Genomic DNA, 19,479 nt, shown 5'->3' on the forward strand with positions numbered 1-19,479 from the left:
GCCGATGACCCACAATCAACCAATACCAACTGTTTGAAGTGAACCGTGCTATAGTTTGAGAGTGATTAATTAGAGGAGGTAACATGAAACTCGAGGATAAACAATGATGTTAGGTGAAAGCCACGATTAACAAACTACAAGTTGACATTGATACATTATATGTGAGAGAATAAATTTATGTAATGAATCAAGAAATAGTTATTTGTGCAACTAGTGCGCAAAGTGACAGTTTGCTGCACCGAAAGAAACGTTTACGCCCGAGCCGTAGGCGAGGGCGGAATGGTTTCTTGAGTGCAGCAGAGGAACTTTGCGCACGTATTTCACATTAAGTTTTTCCTACAGTTACCATTGAATATGAAAAGTGGGTAATTATGGGTAGAATTGCCTGAAATGCATCAAATGTTTTTCTGTGTATTTTTATTATTGATAAAAACCTTAATCCTAAAATCCTAAAGTCCTCGTTGTCCTTGGTTATAATATCTAATACTAATAATTAGCGCGTTGTGCTTGGTTGCACCTCTGCTCACTATAGCAGCCCAGTCACTGTTACCAACTTCATTTTGATTTTGCTGCACTGTTGCTCCATATAACCTACTAAGTATTTTGCGTTGCCATGTTGCAAATCTGGAGTGCAGAAAAATTTTTCCCGCACTAGAGCGGAAAAGTGATTCTTTGCGTTCTGTAATCAGTGCAGCAATGGCCACTTTTCAACGTAACTGTAGGAAAAAGCCATTACAATTGCCTACCCCGTCAATTACATCGATTCCAACTACCCGACCGTTGTCAAACATTTTTTTTACCGTACATTAAACAATAATCAACTGTTATATGAGGAGCAGTTAACAAAGAGCAAGTTCAAACCCCGTTTATAAGGAATAAACATGAATTCTAGCATTATTTTCTGTTTTTACAGTTGAAACTCAAGCTCAATAACAAGATATTTCCTATTTTCACATATCGATGGCTTAGAAGTGAAACAATATTGTGATTTTTCTCAATATTGTGATATGAATGTGTTAATTTGTAGAAAAATGAGCTGCTTCGAACTAGATTAACCTCGTAAATCAGAAAATGTATTTAGTCTGAAAAATAAGCAACCTAAAAACACCTCGTTCGATCAACAAATGCATTTTTAAAACAGTTTTTTCGGACTTGAGATTTCAGAAGATTAATTGACTTTTTGTTCTAGTGCTTACATTGTTATAATTGTACATACATTTATATTCTAGTGTTTATATTGCATATTGTTTCTTCTCTTTTCTTTTTCCTTCTCCTTTTATTCATGCATTTAAAATTAGTTGAAGTGATATTCATTCCTGCTTGCAAACGTGGAGTATTGTATACTTCCAGCAGGTAGTATTTTGATTCCGATCACAAAATTACCGTATATCTAATAAAACATACCAGTATTATTTTATTAATCTTCCATTATTATTTTTTATCTTACTGAGCTGAGTGTTTTGTTTTTCTTATTGATTCTGAATGTGAATATTGTGAGTTTGAATAAATAAAATTTGAATTTGAAATTTTGAATTTGGTACTAATTAAATTGTCTTAGTCATCCATCCTAATTACCTTTAACATTTTTGAACTCTCTTCCAGAGCTCAAGCATTAGCTTTTCTGGGAGAGCCCATTATTTCAATATTAAAATAAAAGAAAACATTCGTTGAATATGTTTTTAAATTAGTTTAGATTATAATTAATTATAACATTAGGCTATAAGAATGTTTTTGTTTCACTTGTTTGTAAAAAAAAGAATGGCAATAAATTGATTTGATTTGATTTCCTGAAAAGTTCACTTCTGCTGGCTTACGAGGTTTCACTTCCAAGCCATCGATATTATAAAATGATATAAAATTTAGAAATGCATTCACTATTAATTAAATCAAATATCAATGGTTAAAACAAGTTGAAAGTTGAAACGAACTATATTTTCAACACTCACCTATCCTTCTCACGCTCGCGCTCCCTATCGCGATCCCTGTCGCGATCGCGGTCACGCTCACGACTCCTCTCGCGGTACTCGCGGTCGCGCGAACGCGATCGGTCGCGGCGGTCACGTCGCCTGTGGCCGCGGTCACGGTCGCGCGACCTGGACCGCTCGCGTCGCGACGAGCCATAGCTCTTGGCTTCGACGCCGTGCAGTGTGTCCTGTAGCGAGCTGATGAGTATCTTGCAGCGGTCATCGTTGGCCACCTTCGACTGTTTGATCAGCGAGATCGCTGTCACCAGTGTCTCAATGGCGCTCGCGTATTCGCCTGCAAAACATATCCAAAATAAAATTACTTTATTCACTTCATTGTACAATTCTTACAAATAATAACAATATAAAAAAATGCCAGATGAGTCCAAAAAATCGTAAACACTCTTTGACAGCGAATATCGTGGTAGGCCGTTTCAGACCGTTGGGCATAGCTTGAAGCTGAGGCCGGTTACAGAGCTCGACCGACCGTCAGTGCGTATGTACCATCCTGGCCATACACATCCATACATCAGTTTTACACATTCAGAGCTCTCCTGGCGAACGAACTGATCTGACTCACAAAATGAACGCGTTTACAAACAGCTTGTTTAATTGCAGCTTATTATCCTAGTAACTTAAACGGAGGAGCAAAAGTAGATATCAAGTTCATCCGATGGTCACCCAAAGAGCATTACAAAGGAAATTTAGTAGCATTATATACTTAATTGCTTGGGGGTGAAGATAAATTTTTCAACTACCTCAGAAATTTTGATGAGTTATTTCGAGCTTGTATCACCATTGGGAATACTTACAGTCACTTTAAGCTACGGATCAAATAAATGTAGATGATAATAATAATAACATATGATTTTTCCAATAAAAAATTTAAAAATGATTGAAGAAATGTATAGAAAAACTCTGAATTCAAATATGACACTATAATTTGAATTCATTCATTATGATATTCAATTCAAATCAGAAGATTGTCGGGCAGAGGTGTCAGCACATTGGTTATGTTGCGATCGTGCTACTGATCAGTACAGCTCTGAGAGCTTCTATTTGCTTCAATAGCGTGTAAGTCGACCGTTGGAACGAGCTCGACCGATGGTCTTCGTACGCAGTGTAAAACGCATGGTCCTGACCTTGCGCATGCGTGCCGTCAGTCCTGCTCTGTACGGATTCATGGAATATCTATGGAAAAGACAAGCGCGACTGACGTACGCACTGAGCTCTGGAACCGGTCTTAGTCTTTTGAGAGATCAAAATCAAATCAAATCAAATTCATTTATTGCCAAAAAGAAAATCTTTTGAGAGATGTATCTCACAATGTAAATCAATCTGGCCATTTAATCGAGTCGCGTCGCTGACTATGTGTTGAGTATTGTACTCTCAGCAAGCAGTATTTTTTATCCAAATTCACAAATTGGTACTGGTTTAGCATGTTGGAATCCTTGTCTGAAGTTATTGTTTAATAATTACACAATTATGTACTTTATAATTATTATTAACTTATTACTCTAATGTTGTTAAGCTGTATGATTTTCTTTGTAAAATTTGTATATTGTGGATTGGATTGAATAAAATTTGAATTTGAATTTGTCAACGCAGTCGTCAATCCTATCTCGGGCTCTGAGCTACGTTCTGAGCTAAAGAATGACTCTTTGTCACAGCTTAAACAGTCATCAAATGCATAAATAATAAAAACATTTCGGTGTGAACTGTCTGTAGCTTGCGTACATACACTGGGATGTGTGCTACGTCGACGGAAGACGTCACTCAAACGTACGTCGGTCTGAAAATCCTTACAGTTTGAATGCGGGCTCATACCACATTACCTGTTTACAAAACATCCAGCTACAATACCAAGTGTGATTCATTGCTGTAAGTTTTTACGTTCACTGTCAATTGGTGTATTGAATTCAATACCCTCTGTATTGAATTCAATACTTTATTTGTAATTGATAGCAGTAACTTAACAATAGTCATTCATACTCAACACATATTAATTAATACACTGCTCTATCACATACTTGAAATCACGCACTCAATTGTACAATAACGCTTGATTCCCACATATCAGTGACAGTGAACGACATGGGAAGAATATTATTCCCATAAGGTCCAATGGGACTATTCATGCTCACTCGACCGTGCTGAGTGGAAACAGTCCAATCAGAACTCATTGAATTTATATTTTCACTACCGGAAGGGGCTTCAGCGTTATTGTAGAATTCAACACCCAAACACAGAACTAACACAAAACCCACAACCTTCAACTAATTTCTTCCTATCCCTTTCTCAATGATTCCTAACAAGTGTGGAACTGTGTAGCTAAACGTTTATCAGCCAGCAACGAAAACTTGATACCGTGAGTCATGAGACTAGACGAACTGAATGGTTCAACTTCCCACATGTCTCAGTAGCTCATGATCAAAATAGGCTCTTCATGAACTGAGATCCACCCCAAAAATTCAATAAACAAAAAGAGCATTTGGAAAGAAAACAAATGAGCCAAAGAAATGAGACCATAAAGCCTGGTATTTTGTATTTTATTAGACATTTATTTTTGATTGTGATTATTTTTTCATTTTGATTTTTTTCATGTACATTGTGTTGAATTGAATAAAATTATTGATTGATTGATTGAAATCTAGAGCAAATCTAGACCGGCAGCGGATGATTGACAAACTAAATGGTTCAACTTCATACTTAGGTAGATAGATGCTTATCAGTATCTCAAGGAATGGTCAAAATAGGTTCTAGATGAACTGAGATCATCACTTAAAATTCAATTAAAAAGAAAAGGACGTAGAACATGATACAGACCGGCAGCAGCATCTGATACGGCTTGTCTCAGTATCACAAGAAATGGTCGAAATAGGCTCTTGATGAACTGAGATCTCGACGACCTGATATCCTCCCTAACAATTCAATTAATAAAGAGCATTTAGAATGAGATCTAGAGCATCACGAAAGAGTGATACCGACTGGTAGCATCATACAGCTTAACTCAGTATCTTAAGAAATTGTCAAAATAGACACTTGATGAACTAAGATGCTTCATAAAGATTGATTTAACAAAAAACATTTAGAAAGAGATGTAGAGCATGATACAGACCGGCAGCAGCATCTGTTACGGCTTGTCTCAGTATCACAAGAAATGGTCAAAATAGGCTCTTGATGAGCTGAGATCTCGAAGAGCTGATATCCTCCCTAACAATCTAATTGACCTTCCGGTAGTCGCGCCCTACTCAATCACACGAGCAGTCGCGTGTTGTATTCTGTACAACATCCAAATTTCCAAGTGTTATGTACTCTGTTTACTGTCAAAACATTATAATTAATTGTATAATTACTTTCTCTATTTTATTGGATTATTTTACGCCTATGAACATTTGAATGATTACCATTTCATAGCCCAATAAGGTACATCAAACAAAGCCATCAATTATTGGTTCGTTTACAGTCCCCGTATACAGTCTTTCCCTATCTTATGCACAGTGCGACTTATGCACTGTCGCGACTAAATGGCACCTAAAGACTGAACCATTGCTCGGTTGATACTGCAACTCAGTGGAGTGATGGGGGAAAGTTTTGGAATGCATAGGTGACTCGTTCACTGACACCATCCCATTCAATAGTTTTGTGCAGACTGACACTGTTGTACTTCTTACAACAGCGCGACTGCCGGAAGGTTAATGTTCTTAAGGTATAGTTTTTCAATATTCCGCCATTTTGTTTCTACGAAGGTTAGGGAGTTGAAATTTTCCCAGAATATTTTTAGAACCTACTTTGTAAACTGTGTAAAATTTAAAAAAAGTTTGGTGCATGAATGGGCACGTAATATAAAAATCAAACGTGTAAACATCTTCGTGGGACACCCGGTATTACATATAGTTTTGTGCAGCAAAAAAACTCACACTGTTGTACTTTTTACAACAGCACGACTGCCGGAAAGTTTATAAAGAACATTTAGAATTAAATCTAGAGCATCACGAAAGAGTGATACCGACTGGCAGCATCAGAAAAGCTTATCTCAGTATCTCAAGGAATGGTCAAAATATTTACTTGATGAACTGAGATTCTCCTGAGACATTAAATAATTAACAAAAGGCATTTAGAAAGAGATGTGAAGCATGGATGACACATACCGGCAGCGGCATCGGACACGGCTCTGGCGATGGCGGAACTGGACACGGTGCGGTTACGACTCATGATCTCCTCGAATTCGGGCTCGCTGATTGGCGGAACCACTTCACCCACCACTCTATGCTCGGGCGGCGGTCCGGCTCCGTACGGCACGTGTGTCGGCGGCTGCAACAATAAACATCACAATAATCATCAAGGCTGTAACCTCAGATGGGAGCATCATATAGATTTATTTGTATAAATCTTAACTTCATATCAATTTCATTCTATAAAACCCGCAAAATACTGAATATTAATGAAGTAAAGATTCTATACTTTTTATACGTTCAGTCGGTTCTACAGTATGGGTTGGTGATATGGGGTGGAGCATACGATGTTTACATGGAAAAAATATTTATCATGCAAAAATTGATAATTAAAACAATCCTTAATAAACTGAGAATATATCACAGTAGAGAAACTTTCGACCAATTCAAGGTGATGACTATTCGCCAACTATATATACTGAAAATGTTACAGTACATACGGGTGAATAAAAACGAGTTTACATTGAGAGATAATACTGCTTTGTATAACTTCAGATTGAGTTCACACAACACATTTATTTTATCAATCAACACATCAATTACACCAATCTGACAATAGTAAGCAGACAATTGAGACAATCTTAGCACTAAACTAATAAATCTCATCCCTGGTGACAGAATTGATATTTTTTCCCTGTGGGTAGGAGAAGGATGGGAACGAAGTCATTGACTGGATCGTTGAAAACTTTTTCTTTGACATCAGTAATTTATTTTTTCACTATAACTTCTTTAGTTTCTTCTTTTCTTCATATTAGCTTGATTTTGTTTAAAATTGATACTCTCACTCAGCGGACAAGATTTTTACTTTGCTGGGTGATGCCAATAGTGTATATATTTAAAATGTTTTGTTTCAATTTTGTTCTCCATTATCGTATTATCTCAAAGAAGGTTATAGAATAATTCTATACTATATCTACTATGAAATGTTATCATGTATTAATTTTGGCAATAAACAATATTATTGCACAGTCAGCATTCTTATTGATAAAAGATTCTTATTTTTGATCATATGTTAGTAATTATTTAGTAATAAAGTATTTATTTATTTTCAAATCACTTGAAAATGGCATTAGTAGCCGAAACATGTTGTGACGAAATAATTTTAAAAAAGGGTACTCAGATTTATACTTTTATTTATATTAGAAGTAGCCGTAAAGAAAAAAAGACAATAGAAGGGAAACTTCCTATCTAAAAAATGTATTTCTCAGAGCACCAAGACACCATTTGAAGGGAATCGGAATGCCGTTTTCAAATTACACTCAAAATACTATGAGATCACATTAATTGAGTCAAATTAATTTTATACTGAATCTGGGTTTACACCAAAGTTATTAACAAAATCTTAATAACTTAATCCTTACAGATTCTATTGGATTGAATGGAACTTGACAAAAACATAATTATATGTTCATCATGTGTATGATGAGATATGTTCAATCTAATAGAAGTTTAATCTAATAGATTAAGTTATAAACATTTTGTTATTAACTTTGCTGAAAGTTATTAGACTCTATTAGATTGAATATAACTTATCATACACATGATGAACATATGTGTTTTTCAAGTTCCGTTCAATCTAATAGAATCTATAAGGATTAAGTTATTAACATTTTGTTATTAACTTTGGTGTGAACGCAGTTTAAGAATATTATTACTGAATATTCATGCTTACAATTAAGTGATTGAAAAACCCTTTATCAATAATTCTGATACAATTTGGACTATAGTATAAACTATTATAGCTATAGTCCTTGTAATAATATTGTTGTGTAATTATTGTCATGAGCTACTCAATTTTGTGCTTATATTACTTGTACATGATTGTGACTGACCCTTTGCGCAGGTGGAGGCGGATGATAGCCGGGAGGCGGCTGCTGTGGCGGGGGCGGTTGGTGCGGGGGTGGCGCGGGGACACCGGCCCCCGGTGGGCCTCCTGCCCCCTGCTGCTGGAAGAAGGCCGGATTCACGTGGGGTTGAGGCGGGCCACCGTGGCCTGGAGGCGGCAAACCTAAATCACAACATTTATTCAATCAAATTCAAATTTATTTTATAATCAAGTACTCTAATAAGGCTACTTTTCATTCATTCATTCATTTACGATACAAATAAAACTGATGTTATATATCTTGAATGAATGAATTTTATTTGCCAAAAACAAAATACAAAAAAGCTTTACAAAAAATTAATATAAGTATATGCTACTGCACTTAAACCAAGATACATACATTTATTTAATTAGATATAATAACGAAATGATATCCTTTACATTACAAACAATAGTTTTAAAATGAAGATTCAATTTATGATCACATGCATAAGTACAGTAGGTGAGGCAAAAACACCGGCAAAAGGAAGATTCCTTGTGCGCCAGTGTGAGTCGTAAATCAGCTTAATCAGGGATGTAATATATAAACTTGAATCTAGCGTATGAAGTGTTCGAAAATATAATTTATAATATGAAGTTGATTACTGTATAAAAGTCAACGATTGGAAATAATTCAAGTTTAGCAATATATAACAAATAATAAAGAATAAATCAATATATAACATTGGTAGATAAAATAATAAGGTAGCCCTTGTCCTATTTTTATTCTAAATTTATAGGTGATGACACAGTTCAAAACAGGGTTAGAATTTCTCGTGTACAATTTCTATACAATTTTAGTCCAAAATAAACATGGAGACTATACATTTTGAATATAGATGACTCAAATTAACAAATTAATTGGAAATATTCCACTCAATCACCATTTGAAGCCACCACTACTTGAATTATTTAATTAATATAGAAACAACAACATATAGTACCCTTCTTACATAAACACTACTAGATTCAGCTTCCAAAATTCTAGAATTTTCATATTTTTTCGGGCAAAAAATGTGTTAAAATGTGTGAAAGTGAAGACCCAAAATCATTTCGGAAAACATAATTTTATACTAGCAGGTAACCCGCGCTCCGCAAGCGTCAGAAAACAGTTTACCAGAGGGTTACAGGTTCAAATACATGTCCACACGATTCTATTTACATTCGGTAACCTGCCTCCCGTATTTAGAAAGTCTACTGGAATCGTGAAAACTATAGTCCGAAAGAAATTACTTTTAAAATGAAGAGAAGAAACCAGTTTCTCCTTCAACAGTTTGTAGCATGGACAGAGTAGTGGCATAGAGAAACAATAGCATAAGTAGATATCCCATGGTATAGGGCGTTTATGTCGCAACTTTTACTGTTATCTCAAGCTGATAGTCCATGTAATTCTTTCCCGTGAAGCTGTGTGACACTGGTAGTCTCTCATATTGTGCCGTTCATACACTCTCACCCCAACAAAACAGTAAAAATTCGACAATAATCAACAGTAATCGGCTTGTGATAACAGTAAAAGTTGCGACATAAACGCCCTATACCATAGGATATCTACTTACGCTATTGTTCCTCTATGGTAGTGGAGAGGAGTAAGCATGCTGCGCACAATTGGATGCTCACACAAAATTAGGGAGAATGCTGTCACAGAATATATACAGAATGGAGAGTCGGCTAGTATCCTGACGCCAAAATCCGCCATCTTGAAAGAAAGTCTAGCATTGTAACAGTAGCGGTTATTTTAATTTCTAACAAGATGTCGGTCACGATCACGTGACGTGGTCTTGGTGCACTCAAGTCTTGGCGTCATGTAAAATGCATTGGTTGGATTGATACTTCATGTATTCTGTGATGCTGTTAGGTGGTGGGAGTGATTAGTGAAGGAAAGAATATCGGGCCTCTCTGTCTTCTAGTGAGAGTCGTGTTAAAAGTAATATTTCTCGGACTATAGGCATAATACAACAGTGCTCACATAAATATCCAACTAAAATCTTAATAACTTGAAATTGCCACAAACAATATAATGAACGGAAATAACAAGGAGAATAATTTCGGTTGTTGAAAACGTTATCACTATCTAGAGCCCCGAAATTGTGCACTAGAACTCAATAATGGTGTAAGAGCCGAAACTAGTAATTTTAATAATAATATGTTATTTGAATTTTAGAGTATTCTAATTGAATACAGTTTGCTACTACAAAATCATCTGGAGGTGTCCATAAAACTCAAGCTTGATTAGAGAGACGATCTTGAAAAAAAAGAGTAGGAAGAGAAGGAGGATTAGGGTAGGAGGAGAGGGTGAAGGGGTAAGAGGCTGGTTGGAGAGAGAGGGGAAGAAGAACGGAGAAGGAGAAGAGGGTGAAGAATAGGGGAGAAGAAAGAGGGGAGAAAAATGAGAATGAGGGAGAGTTGGAAAAGAAAGATAAATAAAAAACAGGACAAGAGAAAGACGACAACCATGCTGAACTTGATGGCAGAAAGAGTGAAGGGAGAAGAGAAGAGAAAAATAGAGAGAGGGAGTGATGAAGAGAGATAATGAGGAAGACAGATCAAGGAAGAAGTAGATGAGGCAAATAACAAATAATTCTCCACATTTAATCAAGGTGGATGAGTCATATTGGCAGAACAAAAATTGAGGAGAGATAAGGGGAAGAATTATTGAATTATTGACAAGGAGCAGAGGTGGGAGCAAGATGAGAAGAAAAAGGAATGGGAGAGGGAGGAATGAGAAGTAGGAATAGTAGCCTACAACATTTGCTGGTCGTACCTCCCATTTGTCCTGGCGGTGGAGGGCCGCGAGGCGGGGGAGGACCTCCCTGGCCAGGGGGTGGAGGACCCTGCATGGGGGGACCCTGCTGATGCGGGGGGAATCCTTGCGGGGGACCACCTGCGTAGCCACAAACATACAATCCAATAACAAAACACATATAAACGACACTAATCTTAGCTATCTTCAGAGGCCTAATGCATGAGAAAATACTAATAACATCAGTATACAGCTGGTTATTATAATGGGAATTTACTAAGATACTTACTCTGTTGTATATCCATACTTTTTCACTATTAAAATTAAATTTTAAAAACATTTAGGGTGGGCACACACCAGTTAGTCAAGACAAGACTAGTCACGATTAGTCACAATACTTCACATAGTTGCTTATGAAGCAACACACACCGATTAGTCATTGCAATTAGACATGTCTTCATAAGCAACTATGTGAAGTATTGTGACTTAACGTGTCTTGTCTTTTCTTGACTAATTGGTGTGTGCCTAGCCTTATGAAGTGAAAATGCACTTACTATTGAAGTGCAATTGGTAGTGACCCACACCAGGTCGAACAATCGTCACTACCAATAGTAAGTGCATAAGTGTTTTTAAAATTCAAGTTTAAAATACCTAAGTGTATTTTCTCATGCAACAGGACCCTGGTCGTTTCTTTTGCAGATAAACGACAGGAATTGAAAAACATGACATTTATCAAGTACCCCAAAAATCCACAATACACTATATTTTCCCAATTCTCGAAAAACACCACTAAATTTTTCAATTCAGGCTTGTATTACATTAGACCACCAGTAGATCGCCAAGTGTACGATCAAGTGGCCATTAGTTCTTATCGCGCTCATTACACTAGGGTCGCCAACAAGGTTACCAGATTTTATTTATTATTTATTCATATAAGTGAGGTCCACGTTATGATGGCAGTGGAGAAAGATAGTAGAACAATCCTCTGTCTTGTCAATGCCTTCTATAGACTGTAGCTGATACAGGTTTATTGATGTAATATTAACGGTTCATTTTCGTTTAAAATAATCAATTATATTTTACCAAGCAAGAAATTGTATTTTACAATGTTTTCATAATGAATTTTTATAATTAAGATGAAATATCTTGTTAATTAGTTATTAATTCTACTTGTATCCTAGTAACCAGCTTAGCAACATAGCTAAACGTTTTTTTGGGTGCAAATTTCAAACTGAAACTCTACATTTGAATTGTTTTTATGTGATAAATTACAATATTTGAAGCAATATTGGACATTTGTAATTGTGAAGATAAATTTGAAAATGTTTTTTTTTGTGAAAATTGAGTTTCAACCTTTTTTTACCTTAAAATTGTTCCAGCAATCAGATTTTTTACTTATGTGTAACGCTAGTTCGCCTCCATGGTGCACATTGGGTAACGCTAAATGGACTAGCAAATGATGGCGGTCAGACAAACTTATGTTCTCCTGACCAAAAACTACACAACATCTCAAAGGAATTGAAAATATACAGTGTATATGTAGACATTTGAGACTCATGAGCTTTATATGTGTTGTGTATCTACCATAAGCTAAATAATAAAATTCTACTTGTTAAAAGACATGGCAACAGATCAAAGTGAGAAAGAGATAGCGCTATCCGTTTTGTTGAATGATAGACAAGGATAGTAATACCATTGCTAATCAAACACTGCTATTATAAAGTGGACCTCACTACAGAAAATTCATTTTCCTTATTCATTTTTCATTTTCTTTCAATCATTTCTTTATTTTGGCGTCTCGGCTGGTGACTCACTCGGGTCACCAACCCGGCCACCAATCTTTGACGTTTGTTACAACACTTTGTGTTTTATGACAATAACGGATTTATTGATTGAATCCTGGTATCGCGTTGGTCTCCTAGCATGCTTTAAGGTGCGTACAGATATACGCGCCGCGAACCTCACTACAGAAAATTCATTTTCCTTATTCATTTTTCATTTTCTTTCAATCATTTCTTTATTTTGGCGTCTCGGCTGGTGACTCACTCGGGTCACCAATCCGGCCACCAATCTTTGACGTTTGTTACAACACTTTGTGTTTTATGACAATAACGGATTCATTGATTGAATCCTGGTATCTCGTTGGTCTCCTAGCATGCTTTAAGGTGCGTACAGATATACGCGCCGCGAACATGAGCAATTCACTTTCAATCAGCTGACTATATCTGTATTTTTACAGAAACGGTAAGATACTGATATAAAAAGCTTGGCAACAGCTGATTAAAAGTGAATTGCTCATGTTCGCGGCGCGTATATCTGTACGCACCTTTAGATACGGTCACCAATGGTTATTCTCTGTCAACCCACCAGTGGCGGATCTACGGGGGGGGGGGGGCTTTCGGGCTCAAGCCCCCCCCCCCCCAAAACGCCTAAATTTTTTTTGTAAGAATGTAAATTTTATACAATATAATTAGTTTGAAGCTGGTAAAGTATATTCATTGGCAAGAATGACCTAATTCCACTACTACGTCTTCAATTGTATGATATCCGTTAACGTTTTAATACTTTGTATAATATCTTAGTTACATTTACATTGCCTGCCCGCTCCGTTTATCTGGTTTCATTGAAACAAACGCGCACTATAGAGGACGCACATACAGTGACTTAGCGGTTTCCCCTAGAGGCGTCGGCGCTGGTTCCCCCCCTCCTCCTTGGAACAACCGGTTTCCTTCTTCACCCCCCCCCCCAAAATAAAATTCTAGATCCGCCACTGCAACCCACTGGCGGTCTAATGTAATAAGAGCCTAATTGAACAAATAATGTATAAATACCAAAAACAAAACACTTTTATTAAACTCCCAATTTTCTAAACAAAACGCCACTTCGAAACCAAACAAACCCTCCCATACGATTGTGATGTTCACTTCAAATCATAAACATTCCTTATGAATACATTCATTTTGATGTTGAACTTATTGTATGAATCTATAAACAATAAATGAATGCTTTGTACTTATTATATGAATCAATGAAGAATAAGTGAATGCTAACAGTTTAAAGTTAAGTGAGTCTCACTGTGTTGGAAAAACAGAATAGAGTAGATATCAGAATGACTGCAAAATAATATACAAGGAACAAAATATAAGTAAAAATGAACGACAACCAAACCTACCTCAATCACATACAGTAACCAAATTCAAAAATATCATAAGTGACCATTATAAATAATTTATAAAATAGAATTATAGTACCCTTTGAAAATAATAAAAATACAATTATAACTACTAGTTTCGGTGATCACACCATGATGGATAGAGGCAGCTGCTAAAATAATATATTACTTGAAGATGATATTTAAAATAAAACAAAACTATTAGCAAACATTTATTTGATATTCATTTTTATAACCTGTCGATGGAAGTAGTTATAATATTGTAGTTTTATTCTATTATTTTCAAAGGTTAATTCTATTTTATAAATACAAGAAAGTAGCCCTGAATTCATACATTTCAAGATTATAAATAATATTAGTGGCACAATCATATGGAAAGTGGACCGTTAGTGAAACCAGCTACTTTGGAGCTAAGCCACACGAAGCGTTTTTTCAGGCGTTTTCAGATGAGTCGGCAGGGCAGGAAACTCTCCGATTGGGTTGGCGTTCAGGAATCAACTGATGATCGGAGAAACCATGCCGACTCGCCTGAAAACGCCTTAAAAAAAGCTTAGTGTAACTTGGCCCTCATCCTTAGTGCTTTATTGATATTAGAATATCATTTGTAAAACGTGCCTATGAGTGGAAACAGAAGGACAATTCAAGAGACATCATTAGCTTAGGCCCGGTTGCACAAAAGCGGTTAAATTTTAACCTTGATTCATTTCACGAGAACCAATCAGAGAAGCCGTCTTTTCAATAAAGCCTTCTCTGATTGGTTCTCGTGGAATTAATCACGGTTAAAATTTAACCGGCTTTTGTGCAGCCGGCACTTAGTTTTTGTATAATGTTGCTAATAAAGTAATATAATTTTTGTTAATACTTGAACATTGGTGATGGATTCATAATAATTATTAGAATAATTTGAAATACGTAAATATGTTATAAATTAATCTTCTTCATTTTATTTTTTTATTCATACAGAAATGTATTTATTTATTTGCTTTCTACGTGAATATAATAAATTTTATATATAATAATAGAGGATTAATAAAACAAAATAAAACTTGTAGCACCCTTTATTTATTAAAAAACTTAAAATAGTTGAACAACTAGTTTCGGTTCTAAAACCATCTTCAGGTTCTAAAATAAATAAATAAAATTCAATAACTGTTTACTAATTGATATAAAACTGACATATGTTTAAATTCGTATGACTAATTATTTATGGTAAAAGTTATTAAATTTAAATTTATATTTTAAAATTTTAATTTTATTTATTCATTTTTAATTTTATCAAAAATAGGATTATTTAAGTCAAATTGGATTATATTTATTAATTATTCCTATTCAATTTTGCAGTTTTATAGATATAAAATTCTTCTTTTACATTCAATTTATTACTTTCACTACCAATGCTTAATATTTTTAATAATTTAACTTATATTTCGGTTTTAGAACCGAAACTAGTTGTTCAACTATTTTAAGTTTTTTAATAAATAAAGGGTGCTACAAGTTTTATTTTGTTTTATTAATTTAAAAGCAGCCCATTTCAATAAGTGTTTTAATAATTGAGGACCTTGACTGACATAGGGCACATGGGTCTATGTGCCCTTTTTCCGGCAATCGTTTCAAACGAACCGTCATGATTTCCTGTACATGCTTGCCAACTTTCACATATATTTTTCCTGTGATGTTTTACATAAACTTGATTAAAGTGGTGGCAACTGATGTTCTTTGAAATAGTTCCCTCGTTCACTGTTCAGAGATTTAATTAAGTGAGCTTGTGAACTGTTAGTGTTATGTTCATGAGATTATTATTTCATAGTTTTATAAAATCATCATGGAAGTAGAAGTTGAATAAAAACGAAACACAAAAATCACACAAATGTGAAACGGGGCAGTGCCAAATCTCAAATCGTCAAAAGCCATTTCCTAAAAATGAGCTTTTGCCTTATGCGCCCTTTGTCCGGCAAGGTCCTCAATCGATAATCATCAGGAACTAATATTAAATTGATAAATAATATTGTTCATTAACTTTGATCTTGTGTCTATTATACTGCACATATATAATTTGTAACTTGTTTTGACATATGCTTGATTAATTCAAGTACTGCTTTTATGATACAATATATCATATATACTGGAATGACTTTAATCACAGCTATCTACTATACTAGGCCGTGGAAAAAATGTGACAACCTATTCCGTTCTATAATTTCCATTGACTTTATAACATGAAACTCTTAGTGGGAGTCCAAGTTACTGTATTTGAAATTGAGTCCTTCGTGTGGCCTCCAACGACTTTATAACATGAATCTCCCTAAAGGGGTTTCTCATATAGAGATAGGAGATATATAAACTAAAATAGTTTTATTTTAGTGAACTATAAACCTAAATAACAGCACAGTTCAACTGTTTCTATGCATCGTATTATACAACGTGAGTCCCACTATGTGAGTGTACCTTATTAGACTGAAATTAGGAGTGTACTGAAATTAGGTCATTAGTGGAAATTTACTGTATTTAAAATTGGGTCTTCATGTGACCCACTGACCTGGAGGACGATTCCACTCGGGACCTCTCGGAGGTGGTCCCGGAGGCGGAGGTCCGCGCTGATCGGGTGGCGGGGGGCCTCCTTGTCCTGGGGGCGGCAGGGGGCCACGTGGCGGCTGGCCCGGGGGCGGGGGCACCTGGAATGGCATGCCCCGTTGCCCCATCATTGGCCCCTGTGGCGGGCCTTGGGGTGGGCCTTGCGGAGGACCTCTCGGTGGGCCGCCTGCCATCATATCTGCAAAGTTTAATTAATATTAAAAATACTTTTAAGAATCAAATTGAAAACAGAAATTTCCATTTAGAAAACTATGCCGTTTACATTGGACAAGTTTACTTGAATTAAAATTTTGCATAAAATTGATGTATTTTTGCGAAATTAAAGTCAAGTTTACAAGGACAATCCACTATACCAATGTAAACTCTTCTTACAGTTTTGTAGATTTATTTATTTATCATTTACAATCAACTTAAGGACAAAGAAACAGACTACTAAATGTTGAACATTTGGACACATTATCATCAAAATGTTATACTTTTGCTTTTTTAATGTGAATTTGTGTTGAAAAATAGTTTTATTTTAAAGAGCGTCCGAGGAGCTTGGTTGTCGTCTACGGTCCCGGCAACTAGTCCCCTCTGAACCAGTGGGAAATTTGCTGTCGGGGAGACTAGTTGACGTTAGCGTTCAAGGAGCTTGGTTTTTGCTAGTATTTTGCGTTGGCGTTCAAGAAAGTTTAAAGAATTTGCAGTGTCGAAAAATGTAAATCATTGTTACATTTCAAGTTTTAATTTATTTTTCTCATTCCTTTTCTTCTTTGGATATTTTTCATGCAACATGATTCATATTTAATGCTGATCTGCGTTATCTGTAGTTATATGCTATGAATTTAAATAATGAATTTGGTTCCACCTATTACATGATTGGCATACATTAATTAATAGTTGGAACATTGTCATCTTACCCTATTTCATCTTATTTTTGTGTACGATCACGACAACCAGACCCCTCACACCCAGCAGGGGATCTACTTTCGGGGAGCCTAGTGTCGTGAGCGTGTGAGGAGCTTAGTTGTCGCCGACAACCAAGCTCCTTCGTTCTAGTGGGGGATTAACTGTCGGGGAGATTAGTTGACGGCAATGGTATATTTTGCCAGGGGATTTAATGACGCCTGTGATCAAAATAGCGAGGAGCTTAGTTGTCGGGGAGACAGGTTGGCGGCGACCCATATCAAGTATCAATAATAAATTAATATGCCGGCCACATAGCCGTGTTGACTAAGGCGTTGCACCCTTCAGTCTGCTAGTGCTACCTGGTCACGGGTTCGAATCCCGCCGAATCCCATTGAATAGGCATGGACGTTTGATCATCTCGTAATTCACCCTCCTAATTTCCATTACCCACGCACAAGCAATAAGCTCATGTGGGCATCATGCGCAATAAAGAGAAAAAATTTGTCTGGAGGAAGCAAGCTCAATTGCAATACAAGATGCGATGAGGGTGAGGAGAGTGCGGATGAAAACTAACATTCAATTCAGTAATAAACTCACATTTATTCATGCTGAATATTGACAACATGATTAATAATAGGAAAGGTAGAAATTAATAGAAATACAACAAAAAACAGTTAAAACGTATGGAAACAAGCTAATAATAATTGTCATGCTGTAATAATCATCTGTGAAACGTTTTCAAGGTATTCTGATTTTCAACAACTGACGAGAAATACAATTCTTCACAAGCAACCCACTATAGTGGAGTCCAAGTTATATTGGCAGTGGATAAGGAAAGGGTTGCCAATTCTACAGCAGCTACTGCCTTCTACATAGCATTCTGAGTACTATAGTACCTTTGATTGTGCTTATCACATTGATATCCCTAATACAGTGAAGTCCACGTTATAATGGAAATGGAGAAAGATAGGAAAACAGTATTGCCGATTATCTGCCTTGAGTTGCCTTCTGGAGTTGATAGGTGGATATCTGATGTAATATTAACGGTTCATTCTTGTTTAAAATAATCAATTATATTTTATCCGACAAGAACATAGGCTAAATATTGTTCAATGATTTAATAATGAATGTTCACAATTGAGATTGAATATTTTAAATCTAATTAAAATATAAGTTGATATAAAGTTAATATATAATATATAGTTAACTTATATAAGTTAAATATAAGTATAAAGGTTTAATGGTCCATTAGTTTATAAGATTTGTTAAGATCTGATGATGAATTTTCATGATTGAGGTTGAATATTTCAATTAATAATATTTTTACATTGTTGAAAAACCATCTGGCAAAGTTGCGGAACTAGAAAAGGTTAGCACTATCTGCTTTGTCGAATAATAGACAAGGATTGCAACACCAATGTTAATCAAATACTGCCATTATACGCGGACCTCTCTATACTATAGGGCATCTAAAGGTGCGTACAGATTCACGCGCCGCGAGCATGAACAATCCACTTTTAATCAGCTGATGCAAAGCTTTTTATATCTGTATCTTACCGTTTCTGTAAAAATACAGATATAATCAGCTGATTAAAAGTGAATTGCTCATGTTCGCGGCGCGTATATCTGTACCCACCTTTATATGGCAAGCAAAGATTTCAACTAAATTCAAAAGACAATTCACCTAATGTGGACAACAAAAATAAAGCACTTGAAGGAAATCTAATAATAATATCAATTAGAAGCAGCAATATTATGACTGATAAAATTTACACTTGGTAAATTTAAAAAATCATAATTTAAATGACATACTTTTGAAAATTACATTGTGCAAGGCAAACAAATAACATATATTTATAAGAGGTGTAAAGGAAAAATAATTCACCTACTTGTTATTATTGAAGGATTTCGAACCGTCATGATCAAATTCCATCATATCACGAGAAGAATATGCAACACACACACACAAACGAAATTAAAAAGCTACACTAATTTTAGTCTGAAATGAATTAGTTGAGGCT

At 35.7% G+C, this 19,479-nt stretch overlaps 1 protein-coding gene across 5 annotated transcripts in view; it reads right to left on the reverse strand.

Moving 5' to 3' along the window:
- LOC111056229 (cleavage and polyadenylation specificity factor subunit 6) overlaps positions 1–19,479 on the reverse strand; it is a 51,989-nt gene that overhangs the window by 24,447 nt on the left and 8,063 nt on the right. For 3 of the 5 annotated variants that reach the window (XM_039428692.1, XM_039428687.1, XM_039428672.1), the window contains exons 5-9: positions 16,512–16,745; positions 10,825–10,944; positions 8,032–8,207; positions 6,116–6,278; positions 1,947–2,259 (exon numbers count right to left, since the gene is read on the reverse strand). In XM_039428692.1, coding sequence (XP_039284626.1) covers positions 1,947–2,259; positions 6,116–6,278; positions 8,032–8,207; positions 10,825–10,944; positions 16,512–16,745 — 1,006 coding nt within the window. The remainder of the gene's footprint in view (positions 1–1,946; positions 2,260–6,115; positions 6,279–8,031; positions 8,208–10,824; positions 10,945–16,511; positions 16,746–19,479) is intronic. The other 2 variants (XM_039428691.1, XM_039428678.1) reach the window with 1 other exon arrangement.

The sequence above is a fragment of the Nilaparvata lugens genome, chromosome 1, assembly GCF_014356525.2.
Source record: "Nilaparvata lugens isolate BPH chromosome 1, ASM1435652v1, whole genome shotgun sequence".
NCBI classification, from domain to species: Eukaryota; Metazoa; Arthropoda; class Insecta; order Hemiptera; family Delphacidae; genus Nilaparvata; species Nilaparvata lugens.